Below are 23,205 nucleotides of genomic sequence, written 5' to 3'. Positions count from 1 at the left end.
AGAGGGAGAACGGCGGCGAGGGGAGGCGGGCGGGCAGCCCCGCGCCGCGACCCGGGGGTGCCACGGGCGGGGAGCGGGTCCCGCCCGGCCGCAGGTGCCTCTGCCCGGGGCTGGGGAGACCCGGCCGGGGAGCGGCCCTGGGCGGGCGGGGCTGCGCCGGCGGCGGTCGCGGTCCGTCTTTTGTCTCCGTAGGACTCGGGGCGCCGGGCTGGAGCCCAGCGAGCCCCGTCCCGGGCACGCCGAGGGCGGGCGGGCTCGGGCAGCGTTCGCGGAGGGGCTGAAAGGCGATAGCTCCGGGTTAAGGTGTCCGTGCCCAGTGCCAGCCCCGCGGGCACACCCGGCATGGAGAGGTTCTGCGGGGCAGCGAGACCGTGGGCAGGTGACCCTGTGAGGGACAGACGAATTCCTTGTTTTAACAGAAGCCTGTCTCCACAGACACTGCTTGCAGTATCGTTATACCTCGGTTTTGGTGGGCCCCGTGCTGTGGGGACACTGTTGTCACGTAGTGCCCATACAGGTGCCTTAGAGTGAAGAGCTGTGCAGGTGATGGCCCCAAAACTTGGAGACTCTGCTGGCACTGTTCCGTGCTCCTGTCATCTCACCTCAGCCCTTGTTGCTCGCATTTTTTTCTGGCGGTGATGGTATCACTTCACACAGGTTATTCTATACCGTTAGGATCATGTCTTATTCCCTAGAGCTGTGGTAGCTAATGAACAGCACTTTTTGGTACTTTTTAATTTCATTTAGCAGCGAGATGAGAAATTCCCATTCTTACCTGACATAAGCCTGAGGTGGGCCTGTTGGTTCATCCTCCTGGCTTGGGATGCTTCAGTCTGATAGCCAGTTGTGACATTTACAGAAAGCAAAGTGGGTAAGTGAGCTCAGTGCATTGCTCAAGCACATGGAAGTAAACTTAAAAAGCTGGCAGCAAGGCTGCACAAGTTTGCAGTTACTTACACAGCTCGCTTTTGAGAATATCAAGCATTTCAAGGAAAGATGGGGTAGTTCAGTGAAAAGGTGAGGAAATACGTGGAGAAAACAAATGTGTCTTTAGGAGTCTAAAGGTATAGAGTTATGAGTAGAGTTAGAGTACTTTCTGTGAAAGCTTGCTTTATATTAAAATAGCTAAGTTAGCATTGTCTGAGTCTCTTAATAGTCTTCAAGTAAATGAAAAAGCTTTAAACGTGTGCTTACTGAAGGGAAAGAAGTTTTCACAGAGCTGCTCTGTGTCTTCTTTTGGGGAGAGGAGTGGGGTGTCAGCTCTGGTGTGTTCTACAGCAAGACATTATTGCTTACAGGCTGTATAATCCTTTCATTGTAGAATTTCTTTACTTTTTTAGTCACATGGATGGGGGACTAAATACAAATGTGATAATGTTGACAGAAGCAGAAAAATTGCCAGTATCCTTAAAACCATTGTGGCTGCAGCTTACAACAGTGGTTAAACTGAGGCAGTTATTTCTGTGTGTTGACCATTTGTGTGGGGATTTCTTTTTTTGGCTTGTTTGTTTTTTCTTCTTGTGTTGCATAAGAATCATCTTAGGAAGTCAGGCAAGCCTGAAGATAATTCTTTTCAACGTAGATTCTAACATGTGGAATTTTTGGGTTATAAAAAGTCCTCACAAGTGTTGAAGTGTCCAGAATCTGCTGAGGAGCCTGAGGAAGTGAAAATGAGGGCACGGGGGTGGGGAGTGCAGCGGTGGCTGCACCAAGATGGGTTACGGACAGCAGCAGTGAAGTTGTGCACATCTCTGTGATCTGCTCCAGGTCACACAGAGAGAGCAGGAGGCACATGAACCTGCACAAACTCGCTGCTGCGTCCGATTTTCTGTTCCCCTTGCTGTGCTTGCTTTGACACTGCTCTGGCACGGCTGGGACGTTGGGTATTTCCAGCTGAGATGAGGGTATTTTCAGATGGCTTTGCAGCTGCAATGTCTGAGAGGGCTGCACGTCCTTTATTTGAATATCAAAGCTGTAATTTCAGTAATTTGAAACTTTTCTGTGCTAATTGTATTCTTTTCGCTGATTAGTAGAAACACTTCAGGACTGTGTAGCTGTAGTGAAATTTATTACACCAAGTATGCTTGAACAAGGGTTGTGAAGTGAAGCTGATAATCTCCCTCTCCTCTCTCCCTTTAACAGTGAATATCTGAAGTATTTTTAATCTCCCCATTTTGAACCCATTCTGGAACATCTTGCTGCCACTTGCGTTTGCTCAACGCATGACTGTGAATTTAATGTGGAACTTCTAAGGGAACTTTTACCACGGGAGTGTTTTGTTGTGGTTGCCTTTAGTTTGGAAACAAGCAAACAACAGCGAGGAGAAGGAACTGACCGATCTCACAGATTGTCATCTGTTGCTGGAAAAGTCAAATTAAGCTATAACCAGTATAAGGGGTTGTATATTTTGACCTTCCAAGGATGGTTGCTCAATTTCATAAGGGGAATTTAGGAGAGGAAGAACAAAGAACTCAAGATGTGGAAAATGGGGCAGAGGTATTTCTTGAAAGGTGGGTTAATGTGGACATTTAGTATCTTCTAGTTGCTCTTGAAAATAGAACTTGTGGTTTATTCTGAAAAACTGGCTGTGATTGAAGGGGAAGCTCACAGCTCAGGGAAGCCCTGGAAAGTACTCAGGAGGAAAAGGAAGATAACTTTGTGTTTGTCTTCCTGATTAAATGCTTTCTGTGAGAAATGTGGTAATTGTCTTGAAGTAGTTACGAGCTGCTTTGGTAAATGAGACAAAATCATGTAATATCAATTTGTATCCTAATTAGCTACAAGTCTCATTTTAGACTTGAGCGTTGTGTTGCAGAGTTGAGAATGCTGTGCTGTGTTGTTGAAGGGAAACATGGATATTACACTGAGGCTGAGCTGGATGGATTCCTGTCCCGTGCACACATTGCCAGGATTAAGGTCTTGTTACTGGAATACACAGGATCCAAATACTTGCAGTATGAATGATGCCCTCATACTAATGAACATATTATGTATAATCTAGAGCCAGAAATTTTGAGGTCTCTGGCAAACTTGTGTTTGTTTTTATTTTTAAAGAAATCAGCAAAATTGTTAAATAAAGATCAGAGTTTGTAATTTTTAGTGGAATGAGGAACCTGTTGTTCCTCTTTCTGTCCTGCAGATGAAAAATCCAGAATATGCATGTGTATATTTTAACCTGCACATAGAGGGGACTCACTGCTCCTAAAGCAGATTAAACCTAATTTCTTTGGTTGGCATTGCATCCACCATGTCAGAGAGAAGCTGCCTCTTAAAAGGCAGTGCAGCTACTCTTTCATTTTGCACTGGCTTTGTTCAGTACTGATTAGAAGATGGTGGAGATTTTCTGTAGCAATTTGAAAATTAAATGGAACCATTTCTAATTATGCAGTGACAGACATCTCTGCAGAGAGAAGACAGCAGCTCTTGTGCCTGCTTCAGCTGTTCAATGGAAAGAAAGTGCTCCATTTTTAAGTACTTGGTAATAATTGTGTAGAAATTTATAGTAAATATTTTCTTTACATTTGTTATTGCCGTGGGAGATATTCCTGGCTATATAATTGAAAGTGGTAGAAGGCTTCACCCTGAAACACTTCAGCTGAGACAATAAAGCAATAGAGGAAAAAGAGAGAAGTTGATTATTATTTTGAAATGGCATTGTAAGGAGACCAGTTTGCCTTGAGCTTACCTCCTTTTTGGCTGGCTAACTACAGGAAGAACATTTAAGGGCAGATTGTGTCTTTTGCAAACTCTTGAAATGAGTCCTAGAGCTTTGTGTGGGGATAGAATGTGGTATTTTGGATTTTCATCAGGATAGAATAGCTTGTTTCTCCCCTGATACCTCATTGGGGTTGGAAGGGGAAATTACTTTTGTTTTTCTCAATGGACAGCTTTTGTTTGTTTGTTTTTAAGCCCTTTTGGAAGGAAGGTCGTGGCTGGATGGGGTGGGCAGACTGGTAATAGTATCTTATTACACCTAAATGGGAATGTGCCAGAGGCATGAAAACATGGGGATTGACTGACAACAGAAGATGAAAAAGACTGGTGTCCCTGAAGGTGTTTTTTATTTCCTAGGTTATCATTCTAAAGTTCATAGGTTTGTATCAAAGGTTGTAATTACTACAACACACATTACCCTTCTGAAGTGATCAGCTTTGAAATGGAGCCATAATAATGTCTTTCTATTTTTATACACTGGAATCTGACCTTTCCTCCCTCCCTCATTTTGCATCTAAAACAAGCTGAATTTACTCTGCAAATGGTTGTTAAAATCCCGTAAAAAGAATTTTGCCAGGTAAATTCTAAGGCAGCACTTGGAAAGGTGTTGAACTGTATTTTTTTTTTCTTATCCTGGAAGAGTATCCTAGATTATATTTGCATTTGTTTGTTTATTGTGGGTAAACTTTGAAGGAAAACCAAGTTTATTACTAGTAAAATAGTCTGAGAAACTTTTTTACTACTGTTTTTCCATTCACAGGAAATTCCAGTTACTGCAGTCATACTGATATCAAAATGAATATTGGAAGCACTAATGCAGTAAAGAATTATTGGCTCACACTCTTAAGTACTGAATGAAAAGATTATTTGCACTTAGTGTTTCCATTGCAGGACTTGAACATGATGTTTCCTGTCCAGGAGTGACAGTGATCAGTTTGGCTGAACAAAGGGTGACATTGGGCAAGAGGGATGATGCACAGGAATCCAGCAGATGCACTGGCCAGCTCTGCTCTGCTTTTCTGCTCACAGCTTTAGTTTTGTGCCCAGACTTTTACTTTCTCATGAAGTAACATTTAGTAAGTCAAATTCTTGAGTATTGGGAGAACTACCCCTGTAGTTGCTGTGCAAAGTGTATCTCAGTGGGTAAATAAAATAAAGCATGTGAGGTTTAGGTAAGAAAATAAAGTGTGCTGTGGAGTGCTGGAAAATGATTGGAAGGTGTTTGTTGTGTTGGTGTTGTGGCAGTCTGAGGGCTGGCAAAACTTGAAAATACTGTGTCAGGCTAGTTTAAGGGATGTGTAACTGCATGTTTAGTTGATGGCTGAAATAATAAAAGTCTTTGGGTACCAGAGCAAAGTCAGAGCAAGGTTAAGCTATAAAAATGGAGGTATTGCAGTGAATACCAATGATGGTTTCCCAGCATAGGTAATTTTTCATGTCTGGCTCTGGGAGAGGTATTTCCCACCCACCTCCTAGTAATCAAATAAAACCTTACCAGCTGTGTGTCCCAGTTGTTGTCCCCTCTCACCAAACACCAAAAAAACCCAAAACAAACAGCAACAACAAGACCCACCAAAAAAATGCCAAACACAAAACCCAAAGACCATCTAGAAAATCAGCAGCTGAGTCTCTGGGGCAGTATGCTTGCTGAACAAGCTCTGAATGGAAGCTCTCCTGTTATTTCTAGCTGTTCTCTCTAATTTGTATTTAGGATGTTCTGGTGATGCTGCACACTTTCTGTAATTGCACAAGATCACACTAAATGAATTTCTACCAAACATCTTCTCTTAGTAATATTTTCTGATAATCAGCACCTGTGAACATGGAGTACTCAAGCAAAGAGCAGCTGTTGCTGTAGGAGAATGGATGTGGTGTTATTTGTCAACCATTTATATAATCTGTAGTAAAGGTTTTTACAAATATGTGATTGGCCACATCCATGATGCTGTTGGTTTCCATATTTCCATTTGAACATCTAAATTTTAAATCCAGAGAAGCTGCTTTGTTGGATTCTGTTTGCACAAAGGTCTGCAAATCCTGGGGTTTGACATTATTATTCCTTTTAAAGGGGAGAACTCTGGTTTTGGATGATATTTGAAGTTATGTGCCTGGGCTTTTTTAGTAAGTATTGTGTAATTAGCTTGTATTATGCTCAGCTGTTCCCACAGGGTTTGTGAGGGCAACACACACTGAATTGTAGGGTTATCCTCTGCCCAAATGCCTTTGGTTTGGGCAACATGCACTGCATGAAAGCAGGATCTGATTTTGTGCCTGTTTTTATGTTGGGGAAGAGAGGTAACCCTAACACTTCATTTCTTGGGAGCCTGTTGGGCAAGGGTGTTTAGTGTAGGCCAAGAGATTAGGTTTTGCATTGTTTCAGGTCTTGGAATTTTTTTTGTGATTCTAAGAATAATTTTAAAATAAAGAAAGAGCCTTTTCCAAAGAAGCTGTTTTATCCTTGTCCACTTAATTTTAGGTGAGCCCTGAATGTCTGGTAGAGGGGCAGTGGAATGAAGGCAGAAATTATCCCTTGAACAAGGGTTCAAGTTACAAACCCCAAAGTTAGAATATTACTCTATTTTAATGTGGTACTGTTGCTGTGGGTTTAGTTTGGAATCCAGGGATTAATTTGGTAACTGAGAATTTTACAGACTGGTTGCATATGACACTAAATTCTAAAGAATTATACAGAGGACAGCGAAATAAAATGATATTGCTTTGTACTCTAATATTAGAGAGCAGTTCCTGGCCTGAGCCGTTTCAGGTTTCTGCTGTTGCCCCCAGGCAGTGTTGCCTGAGAGTTCCTGTTTCACACAGCCTCACCTGCTGACCTGGCTGAGGGAAATCTGATCCTGGGTGCAAAACAAGAACTCCGTCCTGTAAAAGTTACAGCACGGGGAGCTGTCCTAGTTCCTCATCATTGTACAGAATAAATCCGTAATGCTTCTTTGCAGACCAGTGGAGTGTGTTTTATATCTTTGTGTGTCCAGGGAGAGGGAAATTGAAATATGGATCTCCAGGGCTCATTTTTCCTCTGTGTCTCTTTTGCAGCTATCGAGTGCAAATCCTGTGTATGAGAAATTCTATCGACAGGTATGTATATTCTGGAAGGACAGACCTCATCTGGATTTTAAAGAATTTATATTCTTTTGCTATGGACTCAGCCCGATCAACAGTGTGGAAACAAGAGAAGTTCAAGAGAAATTACAGTGCTTTAAAATGGATTTTTGTAGTAGCTAACATGTAGGTCTGAGCTCTATCAGTATAAATTTAATAATTGTAAGATGACCCTTATTTTCTAGGGAACTGTCAGATGTGTATGACATCCATCACTTGACTGCTCTAATAGACTATGAGGTCTTGGGACAGAGTAAATTCTTTAAAAATGCTGTATTGATATGTTCTTGGTTACTTTTTACAAGTGAAGATTAATTTATTGCATTTGTAGCTCAGTTAGCATCATGTAAGACTTGATTCTCACTCAGAATATCCCCACAGTTAATCACAGGATGTTGTAAGGAGTGAAATTTGGATAGAAGACCACTGAATGCAAAAAGAATGCCTGTAGTTCTTGCAGCTTCACTCAACAGATGCAAATCTTTTGACTACTTGATGCAAAAATAAAACATACATATAAATAAAATATAAGAGTATAAATTTTATTTATCACTTGTCTTCTATATTTTGACACCAAGATGTCTTCATTCCTATAAATACAACTTTTTGTTTTTAAATAGCTGTTTCACCTATTCTGCAATAACAGTATTTTCAGTCATGTACATAATGTACTTTATTGTACAAATGTATTGTAAAAACTTTCGAGGAAGTTAAACTACTTGGCTGTATAAAACAGTTAAAAATAATTTTGATTTGTAATACACCTGTTGAGTAATTGATGAAAAAAACCAACCAAGTTTTTTTTCCTTTGTGCAACTGGTAATGCTCCTCTAAGGTTATGGTGTGTATGGCCTCCTTATTTAGGAGCTTCTTCTGTGTCAACATCAGAATGTAAACTTGTGTGCTGGGGAAGGGACAAGGCCATGATTTCTATCCATGCCCTATTTTCAGATTGTGCTTAGAAGATTATTCCCATTATCAAGTGCAAAAAACAGCAGTTCAGATGCATCAGCCTGTGGTGCCTGAAGTCTGGGCTTGCCATTGTGCTTTAATAAGGGATTTTCTCCACTGCAGGAGAGTAGCAGATTTGAAATTGCTAAACAAGAAGAGAGAGTTTACCTTGATCAAAGTTCAGGTGGCTCCTGGTGGCTGAAGGAGATACTATCACCCTCAGAAAGTTTTCCTTCAGATGGACAAATCCACTGTGTGCTTACCTTTAGGCATTGGATTAAAAACCTTTGGAGAGTCCCTTATAATAAGATATAAGAAAAGGCTGGGAACTGATTGTTCTGCACATTGGGGTTGCCAGCTCAGTCCTGACTCACTGTCAGGTACCACCTTTGCCATGTTCCTGTCTCTTCCTCCTGACTGCATTTGCCCAACCACTGAAGTGTGGAGCAAAAACTCAGATAAAGGAACTGAATTGAAGCACAGATGTGGTACTGGTTGCTAAGTCAGTTCTTCCACTTGTTGGAATACATAGCCTAGTGAAACTAGAGCACTGTTTGTTGTCCAGTGGTTTCAGCAGTGAACAGGAACAGGGATTCCTTAAACATGATGTTACTGTTAGTGAAGTGGTGCCAGTGGATTTGTTTCCCAGAGGATTATTTTTCTGACTTGCTCAGATGAACTCTTTGCTGCAAGGATTTTTCCTAAAGAGGAGCTTTCAAACGTGTCTGAAGACTTTCAGTTCCACCAGGGAACTTTTCCCTTCCATTCCTCAGATAAGGAGATGTCAGATTTCAGAACACAAATTCAGAGAGACGTTTCCCACTTTGTCTTATGGTGCTGGTGGAGTGTGCTGTTATATGAATAAATTCATCACCTGGAACAGCTCTGATGCTGAGCACACTTCCAGTTCTGTCACACTTAAAGGAATTCATCTGGCAGAAGGTGTGTTGTGAAATGGGTGTAAATCCTGCCCTTTGTACTTAGAATGAGATTGGAACCTCAGCCTTTCAGTAGGCACTCTTTTCTTTCAAATAAATATTTTTCTGTTTAACCTTTTATAGACTGACTCAAAGCAGGGTGAGGTTAAAGGATAAACTTAAATACCTGTCATAAAGCACTAGGAAATTACTTATTCACATGAAGCAGTGCAGCAGGGAAGCAGTGCTGAATTCTTGATGAGTCCTGAGCTGAAGCACTTCTCACTGTAACCTTCTGCCCTAATCACATCAGATGTATGTTTGTAACTTTTGGTAATTTCTGGTGCTACAAAAGACAGGTTGTAACAAGGGGGTTGTTGGCTGATGCAGCTGTGGAAACTGCTCCTTACAATCAGGGGAAAAGCTCTGGCAAACACCAGCAATCATCCCAGTGCAATAATCAAACATAACTAACCCCACCCCAGCACTCAAGACTCAGTAATTTGTAAAGAAATTGAAATCAGCCCTTTAAAAAAATAGTTACTAAGGTTTTGCTAATTAATTGTACAAAAAGAAACTAGATCAGTATTGGGTTAAGTAAGAATCCTGCTTAAATCCCTTACAGTCACCTTCCTCTGGCTTGGACTTGGGGAACTAAAAAGTAAACACAGCTGATAGTGTGGTGTTCTCTGACTTGCTTGAAGGAGTGCTGGGCTGGAGGGTTCCTGAGTGGATGCCAGGATTGCTGTGTTACATGCAAGGTCAACTCCACTCTTTAAAAGGGGTTTGATGCTCTGTCTTGGCAGCTTTGTGCCTGTAGATGAACAGCTCTCCCATAACTCAGCCCAACTGCTGGACTGTAGTGTTTGCAACCTTACTGCTCTGACCAGGGCGTCCTCAGTTACAGGAAAAGCTCTCTCCTAATTAAAATCACACTGGTTCTGTTACAAACAATAGTTGTTTTCACTTTCATATTAAATTACAATTTGGGGATTTCAGTGTTTTGTTCCCTTTCAGAAGTATCTACAGACAACTGCAACATTCCTTCCAAATGATAAATTCCCCACAGTCTTTCAGGGGCCAGCTCCAATCCCATCTTGGGAAGCTGTTAGCTTTGAGCACCTTGTGTGTGCTGCAGCTGTGAGCTTGGGCAGCTGGTCTTGTGTTCCAAACACAGTATTGAATATGGCCTTTGTTTGAACACAGAGCTGTGGGACTGGAAATGGTGCAGTTGTCATCATCATCACCCTACCTGTGGGCTGGAGTAAGGCTGACAGTCTGAATTGACTGAAGATGCACTTAATTCTATTTTCCATACTGTGCCCTTTTTAAGAATCCTTTTCTTTAGGCTCTCAAGGATTCTCAGCTTTTCCTCTATTTTCCTTGCCCTTACCATCACCATGTAGGTGATGTAAGTTTTCCTTTTTCTTTTCCCACTTGAAAAAGTTTAGTTTAGATATTGTCTCCACTTGAGAACTAGAATAACTCTCTATTTTAATGATTCTCTCTTGATCCAGGGAGAAATGCACACTGATTGGTATGCTGCCAATATCACCAACTTCTTCACTGTGTAAATAAATTTCACTTTAGGGAGTATTTCCCTCTGCTGTGGTGGTAAAGGTACCTTCAAAGCAGAGCTTTCTTTTTCAGACCCTAACAGTAACGAGTGCAGAGCTGGACAATGAAATGTAATCAAACCCTGGAATTCTCTGTTCTTAAAAATCACATGTTTTGATGGCATCAAGAAGAAAAGCCTGTGATTAGGAGGGACTAATTAGATAAGTTCAGAAGATGGGCCTCAGAGGGGCTTTAACTTGAGCATTCTTCTCCTGTAGCTTTTTAGGAGCCTGTGTAAAGAGATGGCATCAGTTCAAAAGCCAGTTTGTCACGTGAGGATTTTTTTCTCTCCCAGGTTGATTCTGCTAATGCTGGAAGAGTATTAGCTTCTGATGCAGCTGTTTTCTTGAAAAAGTCTGGATTGACAGATTTGGTACTTGGAAAGGTATTTAATGGCAATTCTTTAATTTATTTAATTATCCTGTCTTCTTGATTCAGTTAGTATCCTGTTTAAATTAAAATACTTAGTAGTACTGCAGGATACATGATCTTCCCTAATGTGTTTTCAGTTGTTCTATCCAATAGTTCCAATAGTTTCTATCCAGTCATAGAAATTATTGCAATATTTAAATTTGTCATCATAATTAAGTATTATCATGAAAGTTAAAATGTGAACTTTCCTCCAAGAGTCCATTATAAATGGAGGGAGGACTTGCCAGCTTCCTCTGAAGTGCTGTGAACCCTTTATTATTTTTATGTTTCAGATTTGGGACCTAGCTGATACTGATGGCAAAGGTATCCTGAACAAACAGGTATGATTATTTCTGTGGTGTATCACTAACCATTACCCAGCCTTGAAACCAGATGAAAGTTGAAATTTTTTGATTCAGGAAAGCAGTTTTTCTAACAGATTTTTCTAACAGATTTTTTCTAATTTTGGCTGGCTGTGTAATTCCCATTTGAGTGGAAGCTACAATAAATTAAACAGCCTTCAGCTGCCTCATCAGCTTTTCTCCACGTTGTAAAATGGGCTGATGTGGAGCTGTGCAAAAATTTGCTGAGAAGTAATTTCAGGTTTAATGTACTGCATTTACAAAGAAGGTGACTTTTTCCTCATAATCTTGTAGGAAACAATGCAGAAATTAAAATTCTTGTAAAATCCTAAAAATTCTTATTACTTTAATTTTGGTGGATTTGACATTGGTCCATTCTGTTTGGAGTTGTCCTTCCCAAGCTGTGGCAATGAGCAGTGTGGAGACAAAATTTACATCTCAGTGGTGCTACCACAAGTTCAAATGTGTGTTGCTGTTTGATTTGAAATATAAATAACAGTCCCTGGAGAGGGAACTGCTTCTTCCCATGGTAGGAAGAGAAGGAGGTTGTAATATCTACCAAACAATTTTGGGGTTTTTTGGGCTTCTTTTGGTTCATTTTTCTGGTTTTTTTTTCTGCTCCATCAACCATCTGTGGGATCAGCTCAGTTCCTCCAAGATAAACAGCTGCAATTACACTTCAAATTTTCAGTGTTCTGTTATAGAAGAACTGAGTGCTGAGAATTGACTACACTGGCCAGAAATTTACTAAATTCTTGGAAAATTAATTGCAAACTTTGTCTTACTGGAGGAATCCAGCATTTGCTGGCTGCTGCTTTCTGTCACTTTCTGCCCCCTTTGAAGCCATGTGCAACTTTTCATCTATGTAGTCATACTAGAAAAGCTCTTAAGTCTCCTGAAATTTTACTGTATTTTAAAATTGTATTTTAATATATAATATATATTTTAATATAGAATATCTATTAAAATATATTTTTTCATATTATAAATCCTTCAAAATTTCTTTTCTCTTCCCTGTAGGAATTTTTTGTGGCTCTGAGACTTGTAGCCTGTGCACAGAATGGATTGGATGTTTCCCTGAGTAGTCTTAACTTGCCTGTTCCTCCACCAAGATTTGTAAGATTTCATTTTTAACTGAACATATTATTAAGAACTTCTTTTAAGTGAAAAATTAGGAAGGTTTGGTGTAAATACCAAACACTTCAGAGGGTGATGTAGGGCAGTGGGGCCCTACAACAGGGAAAAAAATCAAGCAGCATGGAATAAGCTGCTACATGTTCTAGTGGGGATTTGAATATAAAATTGTGTATAATTTGAAGATATATGGTATTTGTGCTATTACTGTTGTCCTTAATGGAATAAACATTTTAAATTTTTTGCTCTAAATTTTGGTATGAATGACTAAAATGCAGTTCTGGCTTTAAGGAGCAGCTTCTCAAATAAGGGGGTGGTTTTGCAAAGTCAGAATCTCATCTCTTTTAATGTGTCTGCTCATTTTTTGTCTTGTTTTTCCTTAGACTGATACTAATAGTCCTTTGCTACTCAGTGGAACAGCATCAAGTGATCTACCATGGGCTGTAAAGGTAAACTAAATATTAGCTGTTGCCTAGAAATGTTATCTGGTTTGCAGGAAAACGTGTCTTTCTGAGAAAAATCTAATGCTGCATTTCTAAAGTTTGATAGTTACCATTCCTGTCAAATTCATAATTGGGCTAATAGACCTAATTTAATAAGAACACTTGACTCTTGGGAAATCTCTTCATGTTTAGAAATTTAAAATAAAGAAAAAAAAAGTTGTTACATGAAGTCATGAAAATAATTGAAGAAGAAATCTCACAGGGTTTTGATGAGTCTTTCACTTAAAAATAGTATCTTTTTATGTTTTCTTATAAGTATCAGGACCTGCAATGTGTCTTTATTAAAAAAAGTTAACACTTTTGAAGGAACTTCTGCTTCTTATGCTCTGAATGTGACTGTTTGTATAAGTAATATTTTTCTTCTGTCCCTGCAGCTGGAAGACAAGGTCAAGTATGATTCTATTTTTGACAGCCTAAATCCAGTGAATGGACTGTTGTCAGGGGATAAGGTGAAACCTGTGCTCCTCAACTCAAAACTGCCAGTGGATATCTTAGGACGAGTAAGAATAGCTTTCTTCTTAATTGCCAGTTCCCAACTAATACCTGTGCTGCACTCAGCAATACCTGTTTTTCAAATGGAAGATTTGTAGTCATGAGCCTAACTTTTATATTAGATTTTATGGAGTGTGATTTTGAACAGAAAAATAAAATTTCTTTTGCTATTTGGATAGATCACCTAAGCTGCAGTTTATCAGTTATGTGTACTCTTTAACACTTGGGTCAGCCTGGGTGACTCTGTCTCCAGCTTAAGAATCTCTCTGCTTTTGTGTGGTTTATGTGAATTTACATTGTTCACTGCAAACTAATGCTGTCAATAGAACTGGAGCTATGGTGGAGGGAGGCTGTTCTCATGTTTGTTTTTAATGAGGATTTAAGTAGGAAACTGCTGCAGTTTAGTCCAAGATCCCTATATTCTGCTTTTTCTTGGTAGGTGTGGGAATTGAGTGATATTGACCGCGATGGAATGTTGGACCGAGATGAGTTTGCAGTTGTAAGTATCTTCTGCCTCTTGGGATTTTGAAAGCCTGATGGCAGGGTTTTAAACAGATGCACTGTGTATTAATTTCTGTGTGGTTCATGTATTAGCTTTATTCAGAGTCCTTAATCAAGTTTTAGTGCTGTTTAATGTTTCTGTCAGTTTGTTGGATGTGTCTCAGTACACAGCATAACTTTCTTTGTGGGTTAGATGAGCCATTAAAAACTTACACCTGAGATCTGCTGTCCCATGAGACACTTGAGTGTTTGCACTGAGTTTTACCTTAACCTTCAGTATTTATAGAACTTGAATGCCTCAAGGTATCCTTGAGGAAAGTTTGTAGTAAGTTAGAATTTTAACACTATTAAAGCCAGGACTGATGAAATAATGTAAGAAGTGTTAAATTAGACATGGCCACAAGAAAAGAATTAAATGCTAAGTGGAGCAATTTCTGGGAAAATGGTGATAAATTAAAGTGTTTGAAGTCTTCTCTCAAGTAAAATTCCACAAGTACTGGCACAAGCTTGGAAGATTATTTTAATGTTCTAAAAGATACTGAACTTCACTTGCTAAGCACTGATCCTCAAAAGAAAGTGGTAATGAAAAACACAATTTAGAAGGCAATGAGCTGCATCAATTGAGAGGCTTGTGAAGGGGAAACATAATGAAAAAATGCTACAAAGCTATTTTTTAATGAATTCTTTAGTCTCTTTTTATATGTATATATATTTCTAATATATTTACATCCACACACTTTTTTTTTCCTTGTTCAGGCCATGTTTTTGGTATACTGTGCTTTGGAGAAAGAACCAGTGCCAATGTCCTTGCCTGCAGCTTTGGTGCCACCATCCAAGAGAAAACCTCTCAGTGTTCCAGGAGCAATGCCATTAATACCATCTTCAACCAAAGAGTCTCATCAGTCCTTGCCACCTGTGGGCATTTTAGCTGCCAAAACACCATTAACACAGGTACAGCTCTGAAATTACTGGGGATTAGAAGGTTTCTGCTCTTAGCTCTGTGCTTCAGAGACAGCCTGTGTGAAGAGACTTGATACAAGTTTTTAGTTTGCTTCTTGCCCTTTTGGTTGGTTTTAGGAGGCTGATGGGGAGACCAGATGGAGAGGTGTAAAATTTACCCTGTTTTACTTTTCCTATATGTCTTCAGATATAAACAATTGGATAAAAAATATTGTTTAGTACAGATTTTGAAGATATTTTTAGAACAAATTATTTCAAGCTCAAAAAAAAAAAAAAGTAGTGGTCCAGGTACACATCTGCAGAGCACAAGTTTTCTGGATGAGGACTGATTGGAATGTGGACACATTCTTAAAACAGATTGTGGCAGTCATGTATGTGTGTGCATATGTGCAGTTTGGAGAAGACATGAATTATAATGGAATAGATAAATGCAAGCAGTGGCAAAAGAAAACAAAAGATGCAGCACAGCCACCTATATGCAGGAAATTTGATTTTTGTTCTGAATGTGATTATTAGGCAACTTGATGCCTCTTACCCTCCCCAGATATCTTATTTACTCTTCATCATTTTAGAGTCTAAAAGTTGGGAAATGTCTTTCCAAGTAGCTTATATGTAACTTGTTATATTCAAAATAAGAAAAAGCATTGATAAGGGTATTTAAGGTAAGAACTGTGCTGTTTAATGCATCAGATGCAGCTTGGACATTTGGGTGCCCTTATTTGAGTAATCAGTAAGAAACTGGCATCTAAAGTTTGGAGGTGCCAAGGCTTTAACCTGGTAATTTCCTTGCCTTGAGGGTAAGTCTTGCTGTATGTATTGCAAAGCAGTGCCATTCTGGGTGAGTTTGTGTACAGCACCATTTGGGAGGCATCTGTTAATTGTCTGTGTGAAATTAATTAGCATCCATACATGTAATTGAAGCTGTTCTCACTCAAAAACCCCCAGACATCTTTATATTAGCTGAATGTTGTGAAAGATTGCTCAAGTAAGAGAAGTGGCTCTAATTCCCATCTCTACCTTGTTCAGATGTAAATTTTGCAGTTTAGAATGTGCACAGCTATTGACAACCTGGGCTTGAGCAGCTCCCCTGTCCCTCCAGCTAAAGCTTCCCAGCATTGTAAAGGGGAATAAAATTGCTAGAGCCAGACAGTCAGCAGGGCTGTGGCTGAGCACAGGGATGAGAGAGGAGATCCAGCCTCCAAGGAATGCCTTGGTGGGGGGCAGAGCAGCACCAAGCAGCCTGGCTGCTTTCCTGAGGGAAATGCTTCTACTTTTCAGTTGCTTGAGGATCTCTGCATGTCTCTTTAGGAGGATAAAACTGATTCACGAACTAGGCACCTGTATCACTTTTTAAAAATCTGTGCTGTAGTCCTTGAATTATGTAAGTCTGAACTGGAAACAGAACTTGCCTGTATCTTAGTGTTGTGGTTTTGGTTTTTTCCCTTCCATCCTCACCCCCCTTCAGTGGGTTGTGTCGCCTGCAGACAAAATTAAGTACGATGAGATCTTTGTGAAAACTGACAAGGACATGGATGGATTTGTGTCAGGTGTGGAAGCCAGAGAACTGTTCCTGAAAACAGGACTGCCTTCTGCTCTCCTTGCACATATCTGGTAGGTTTTTCCCTGTGACAGCTGTGTAGATGATGGCATAGTTCTCACTTCTTGCTATGCTGGCATTTCTGAAAGTGACATTTCTGGATATAATAGCATGGCCTTTGTATAACCAGTGATAACTTACTTGCTTCTGCTCTGGGACAGAAATGGGTGGAAATCAGGTTTATGTCTGAGCACAGATTGTTACAAATGCTGCACTTCAGCTATCCCTGTGTATTTAAGACATCACATCATCACAGGTATCTGATCACTGATCCTACTCATGTACTGGGAAAGGGAAATGTTTCTATAAGATTGTTAGCATGCAAGATTTATGTCCCACCTCATTCTACAATGTATTTCCTTACAGCTGTGCATTTATTTGGCATTATTCATTACAGAAATGCCTTCATTGCACTCAGTGCTTTTTAATTCTTTCTGTGCTATGAGCTGTTGCCAGGCACACTGAGAGGAGCAACTTTTTTTTCCCCCAGGTTATGGTTAGCACAATTGCTAAATTAGGAAAATATAAATAAACTTGTGTTGGTTCTGAAGGTGTTGCTCGTGACCTCCAGCCCTGATTGTGCTTTTCACCAGAGCACAGCTGTGGGCCCCAACATGCAAAATGAAAGTGGCTCTGTGTGTTTGAGTGACATTTCCTATGCCTCTAGTTTTGCTTTAGAAGAGGAGATACACCCTAACAATTTTCACATTTGTAAATGACAGCAGCTACACTAAAGAGGGCTGTACTTGGAGAAATGAGGATCTTTTAAATTTCATGTGCATCTCTGTGCAGGGCTCTCTGTGACACCAAGGACTGCGGGAAGCTTTCAAAGGAACAGTTTGCTTTGGCTTTCCATTTAATTAACCAGAAGTTAACAAAGGGCATTGATCCTCCTCAGGCTCTGACTCCAGAGATGATTCCACCTTCAGACAGGGGTGTCAGTTTACAGAAGGTAAGGATGGGTTTGGCATTTTTGGCGTACATCCCAAACAAATAATGTCCATTTCAAAGGCTACGCAAGAAGCAACCTCAGTGCTGGCATACCTTAAATTTATCACAATATCAGGAAGTAAACAAATCTTAGGTGCAAAGAATTGACAAAAAACTTCCATCCATATTTCAAAATGAAACTGCCATTTATTACACATGCCAACCAAGCAGAGAGATCTTATGTTGGGAAAGCATTATTTTCTCTTTTGAAAGAATAATCCTTCTGCTGCTATTTACAAGAAATTTGAGTTTCCATCTAAAGTGACATGCACAAGTTCACTGCTTTTCTCCTAATATGTTCAGTTACCTTTTTTACATCAATCTTTTTAATAAAAAGTTTGGAAACAATGTGAACTAAAAGTTTAGAGTTATTTAAAATTTTAAAAGTAAATGGTCCCCCACTTTATACCTCACAGATAGTTTAGATATCTCCATAGACTGTTGGTTGCCATCTGTCTTAATCCAGCAGTTAGCTGTACCCCAGCAGTTCAATTTGTAGCTATCAGAATGGTAGAGGTCATCCCAGATTTTACATGTTTTACACATCATGAAGTCTGATGTGAGTTATCTTTTCTTGGTTGTGCAATACATTGACCTAATTCTGCAACTTTCTTAAACAGAATGAAAAATTCACACCTGGAAAAATGAAACTCAAAATTTGGCACTACTTTTTGAGTTTCTGTAACTGGTACCTAATTTGTTTTTACATTCTGTTTTTAAAAAGTAATTGCTTTATTTGCAACTCTACTAATCTTTTTTGTATGTTTGCTTTCCTTTCTATGTCTCTTTTCTAGTTTGGACTGTTTTTTCCATTCTGCACCACTCTGCTTTTCATCCTTATTATTCTGTCAGTTTGTTAACTCTGCTTTCTCAAGGTTAGAGAAACTTTGCTTTTCTAATATTTACTGTCTGTTGGTTTAATATTGAGCATCCTTCTAAGACTCTCACACAGTCATGAATGAGCTCAGCACTTCTCTCAGGTGTCAAGTTCTGCTCAAGTTTTGCTGATTTCCAGAGTTGTTCATCCAGAGTAACCCTGGAGATCTCCCTTGAGCCCAGACCTCTGGGGCTGCTTAAACTGAAAACAGAAAATTCTGTGTTTTCCTGGTGAAATTGCAGGGGAAGTGGTGACAGGATTAATACCCACAGATTCACTGAAGATAGCACAGAAAATTGAGTGATTAGAAAGCATTAGATGTTGGTTGCTGCTGTTCTGTGGATGTAAATTGATTTTGTAAAACTCTCAAAGACATCAGTGTGATTTTTATTTCATTACTGACTTAAGTGATGAGTGAGAATATTGTGTAAGAAGGTAAGTTAGCTTTCAATTAGCTCTGTAAATCCTGAACAAGAGGGTTTTTTACTAAATTGAGCTGAACCTTCAGCTCATTTTGAGCCTTTTCAAAAGAGGTGTTGTTGATATGAAATAACTTTTTTTGTTGAAGATTATTGTTCAATATTTGTACTCAGAGGCTTGAGTCAGTAGTAAGAGATAGGCTTTTTGCTGAGATAGGTTTTCTTGATGTGGTGTACATGGTAAAAAAATACCCCAAACTCCATGTTAGGCTTCATTTTCTGAGCTGACCCATACAAAGGTGATAGCAGAAATATCAGTAAGTAAAATGGTATTTCATTATGGTTTAAAAGCTGTTGCTGTGTTTCCTGACCCAGAACTATTTGTAGTCACCACTTGCATGACAAGCCATTAAAATGAAACTTTTTTGTAAGGTCCTCTCAAAGAATTTTGATGGGAATTTCCTTTTACTACGACTTTGAGTTAAAAACTGGAGGTGCTGCTTTGCATGCATGTTGCAATGTAGTAATGGCAGCCTGTGGTTCTAACTTGTCCTTGTTAACCTGTGTATTGAAGCTAAAAAATGTTGGCTTTTATGTTCCTGCCCCCCACCAGTTCTCCTGAATATTTGAAAATAAGATTGAACTACTTTTTCCTCAAGTTTGCTGCTGCTATTAGTGTGCAGAATTTCTTAAACTGGTGAAAGAAGGAGGCCTAGAAAAAAATTTTGTTGCAGCTAATATTTCCATGTGTTCTTTCTATCCTTGTCATAGGAGAAGTAAAAACCCCCATTGGAATTCCATGATCAACTCTACAAAACTCCTGAGTAATTCCTGTAGAGCAGGATTGAGCATCATTGCTAGTTTGCCCATTTGGGAAGCTGTACACTAACCAGTTTAAGAACAGCTGTATAGTTGGTTCTTTGGTTGTTTTTTTTTTGTGGTTTTGGTTTGTTTTTTTTTTTTTTAATTCTCAATTCATACCATTTGTGCTAGTAAAATATGCATAAGTAGTCTGTAGCTCTGCTGAATAACACTCTCAGCCAGTGTGCTCACAGTGTTCATAACCCTTGGTGTTTTCCTTCCCCAGAGTATCAGTTTGAGTAAGCACATAGTTAATAGTATCTTGCTTTATCTGTAGAGAAACTTAAGCATTTAAAAACTTTTGTGTTATTTTGGGGGTATCACTTGCCTTTTAAAATTATATGTATGTACTTGTCCTCAGAGTGTTGTGTTTGTCCTGGATGACTTTATTCAAGACCTGAAGGAATGGATGTATTTATAGGAGGTAGCTACAATGGCTGTTGCTTTCTGAGCATGTTCATGTTGTGAGAAGGCACAGAAGAATAATTACAGCATTTGTAATTTCTGTCTTCAGCATTTGTTCTCTATCCATTTATGTGTACTTTTTTTTGAAACAAATAATTTGTATTACAGTCATTGTTTTACAAAGACATTAAGTAAATGGGAGCTCATGGGTGTAAGTTACACTGTGACTTTGTATTATCAAAGTTTCATTGAGTACTCTGGAGGTTCCTGTTAAACAAGCTCAGTATCCCTTAAATACTTGCAAGTCAGTGTCTACTCTGCAACATGAGGATCACCAAGGTGAAGAAATATAAAAGCAGTAAGAATGAATGCAGGAAAACCACCTAAATATTTGTAACATGAGACTTATTTTAGAAGAAGATTCTATGTTTTTTTTGTATGATTAGATAGTCCTGTGCTTTTGTGGGAGGTGTCTTCAAGGAGACAAACTCTCTTTGAATTGAGCTGTCTCCATGCTTTGGCTGTGTGTTGTGTTCTGCTCATACAGCATCTGTACTCTTCTGGGGTTTCTAAGATTGAAGGTTTGAAATGCAATGCTACCAACAGTATCTGTACTCTTTTGGGGTTTCTAAGGTTAATGGTTTGAAATACAGTGCTACCAGCAGTTGTTACAAGAGGACAGCTCATGTTGCCACAAAAAGTAAAATGTGTGTAATTGTTGAATGGCATAAGCTCCAGACTAACAGTGTTTATTTTTTATCTTTCAGAGTACTCAAGGACCGAATTCTGTAGCAGATTTTTCTGCAATTAAGGAACTTGATACATTAAACAATGAAATTGTGGACCTGCAGAGGTATGTAAGGGAGGAATAGCCAGAGTTGCCTTGGATTCAGCTGTGCTATTTACTGGTTTTTAAAGAACAATTGAGTGCAGAAGAGAAAAGCAGGTGGTAGTGCTCTGCTGAGTAAAGTGTCAGCATGTGTGGCACTGTGTGACACTGCTGCTCTCTGTTCACTGCCATGAGTGCCCTCAGTGACAGCAGGACTGGAAGGGTCTCTCCCTTGTGCCCTCAGGTTGTGTTTCACAGAGCTGTGGGTCAGCAACCTGACATGGGAATATTCTCCATTGTTCATCTTTATTGGCAGATGTGAGTGGAGCAAATCTTGAGGATGCTGGAACCGTGTATAAATGTTCTTTTATTTGTAGAGGGCATTCCAAGGACTTGTTTTTGGTGGCAGTAAGGAAGTGAGATGGAAAAGATCAGTAAGAATGCAGGACAGGGAGTGGGAAGATGACTGTGCATGGACCTCTGCTAGGGTTTTGATGGGAGTAAAGATGGGGATGCTGCTCTTGTGTAATAAAATAAACTGCTGGACTGAGAAAAATTGTTTTGATGTCTGCAGACTCTTGGATTCCATTAATTATTTCTAAGGTAATTAAGATGACTTCAAGTGACTAAGAAAATCAAATTTATATATTTTCTATAGTCTTGGTAATGCTCTTGAGACAGCAAGTATTTTTCTTCAGTGTTTTTCTTGTTACTATCATAAATCCACTGAAAATTCTATTAAGAACAGTAAATTTTCCTATTTTTTAAGTGCGGGTGCTTTGTCATGATGAAATCTGCCTCTCTAATTCATGTCACTTGTGGGAATGATTTAACTTGGCAGTGTGTCACAGCACAATCTGTTTCCTAAATGCATAAATATTTTTTCATTTCACTTGCTTATTCTCTCTTATTACTCCCACTGCCTCCTTGCTTCTCTCTGCTCTGCCTCCACTGTTCTTCAGGTTATATTAATTCCATTTTTGGACACTCACATTTATTAACCTGAAATAGGATTTGCAACTGTGTATATTTACTGTTGGTATTTTAGAAGGAAATAAATTGTTGGCTGGCATAGATTTTTAGATCAAGTTGGTTTTCAGTAGGTGGGCTTGCAGCCTAACATGCAAGCCAGGCTGTGTTTGTGTCTGGTTTTCTTTTCTTACTGTGAGGTATGAAGGAACCTGAAAAAGTCACTACTTCCATTTCTTGAGGGGCAAATGTACACTGACAATTATTTTAAATTTAATGATACTTGATTGTTGAAGATAGGGTAGAGGCAACTCATGGTGTGTATTTGTTTTTAGAAAGGGGAAATTTACTTTGATGTGATTCAGAGGTTCGGAACAGAATGGGATTAACAATGTGCTTCAATCTTTGGTGAATTCACATTTCTGTTACAACTGGTGAAGTACACTTTCAGACTTGATAGCTGTCATATAAAAATGTAATTTAAACTGAAGTTCTTTTTGTTCATTATTAAGCAAGATAGATTGTTCAGCTGTTGGACTCAATATATAAGAAATCCAGTCTCTGATTCCATTGAGAAGTGTCCAAGAGCTGCATTTTTGAGACCCAGTAATAGAATTTGAATCTATTTTTGAAGTCCACTTAATAAAAAAACCACAAAAAAAAAAAGGCAGGAGAGGAAATGGCCAAAACAATGACAATGTGTGCAGAACAGCTTTTGGAGAGACTGAGCAAAGAACACAGAGGTGATGTCTTTGTGGCTCAGCAGTTTGTGTGGGAAAGAGGTCTGGTGGCCAAGAGCTTTGTTAATGTTAATTTGATAAATACAGTGTCAGGAAGGTGGGGGTTGAGGATCAGATGAAGAATAAAATGCAGAACACTTCTTAGGGAGGACAATACCCCTCTGGTGGGGGAATGATCTGCCTCTGGACATTGTGGAACCTGCAGCATTTTGAGCCTGTTAGCACTGCTGTCTCTCAATTCTGTTTCAGTTGCACCATGTTTTTAGAAAGCTACTTGAAGTTTTTCTTGGTCAACATGGTGGGAGGCTGGACCATTCTTTTTCAAGCCATAAAACCTTTTTCTTTCCCAACAAACCCAGCTTTGCTTTCTTGCTTTCAAAGTTAGTGATGGCCCACAAATTCACGGAATTTCTTCAAGCTTTACTGACACTCCATTCCTCTCTAAGCAGAGAAGTGGTTGAGTTTAACTTGGAATATCTCACCAGAGATGTCATCTTTCACATATGCTGGATAGCAGCATTTAAATTGTCTTGAAGTATAAATCAGGTTAAAAGGACCATAAAGCTGGTGAGTTGTTCTCTCAATAGCAATGAAAAAGCAAAACATCCCCCAGAAAAACAGGACAATCTCTGCCTGCCATACACTTGCATCAAACTTTTGTTTCAAATTTCAGAGATCTACATCACCTTAGCTAAAAAACTTTAATGTAGGATAGATAATTTCTTCTCAGCCTTTGGTTTGGAAGAAACTGAGCTGTTGCAGCAGAAGAGGTTGTGAGTAACAAGTGTTAGAAGAAACAAGGCAAACCCTTGGCATTTTTTCCAGCATTGCCAAGCTGA

General features: G+C 39.3%; 1 protein-coding gene across 4 annotated transcripts in view; it reads left to right on the top strand.

The window, feature by feature from the left end:
- The window catches only part of EPS15 (epidermal growth factor receptor pathway substrate 15), a 46,952-nt gene that overhangs the window by 559 nt on the left and 23,188 nt on the right, over nt 1-23,205 (top strand). For all 4 annotated transcript variants that reach the window (XM_064719581.1, XM_064719582.1, XM_064719585.1 and 1 more), the window contains exons 2-12: nt 6,766-6,807; nt 10,612-10,701; nt 11,021-11,068; nt 12,110-12,205; nt 12,607-12,672; nt 13,101-13,226; nt 13,658-13,717; nt 14,476-14,670; nt 16,145-16,290; nt 17,069-17,228; nt 20,596-20,681. In XM_064719581.1, coding sequence (XP_064575651.1) covers nt 6,766-6,807; nt 10,612-10,701; nt 11,021-11,068; nt 12,110-12,205; nt 12,607-12,672; nt 13,101-13,226; nt 13,658-13,717; nt 14,476-14,670; nt 16,145-16,290; nt 17,069-17,228; nt 20,596-20,681 — 1,115 coding nt within the window. The remainder of the gene's footprint in view (nt 1-6,765; nt 6,808-10,611; nt 10,702-11,020; nt 11,069-12,109; nt 12,206-12,606; nt 12,673-13,100; nt 13,227-13,657; nt 13,718-14,475; nt 14,671-16,144; nt 16,291-17,068; nt 17,229-20,595; nt 20,682-23,205) is intronic.

Source organism: Zonotrichia leucophrys, chromosome 8, assembly GCF_028769735.1.
Source record: "Zonotrichia leucophrys gambelii isolate GWCS_2022_RI chromosome 8, RI_Zleu_2.0, whole genome shotgun sequence".
NCBI classification, from domain to species: Eukaryota; Metazoa; Chordata; class Aves; order Passeriformes; family Passerellidae; genus Zonotrichia; species Zonotrichia leucophrys.
Note: the sequence above shows the minus strand (reverse complement) of the source record. Positions and strands in the feature narration are given on the sequence as shown.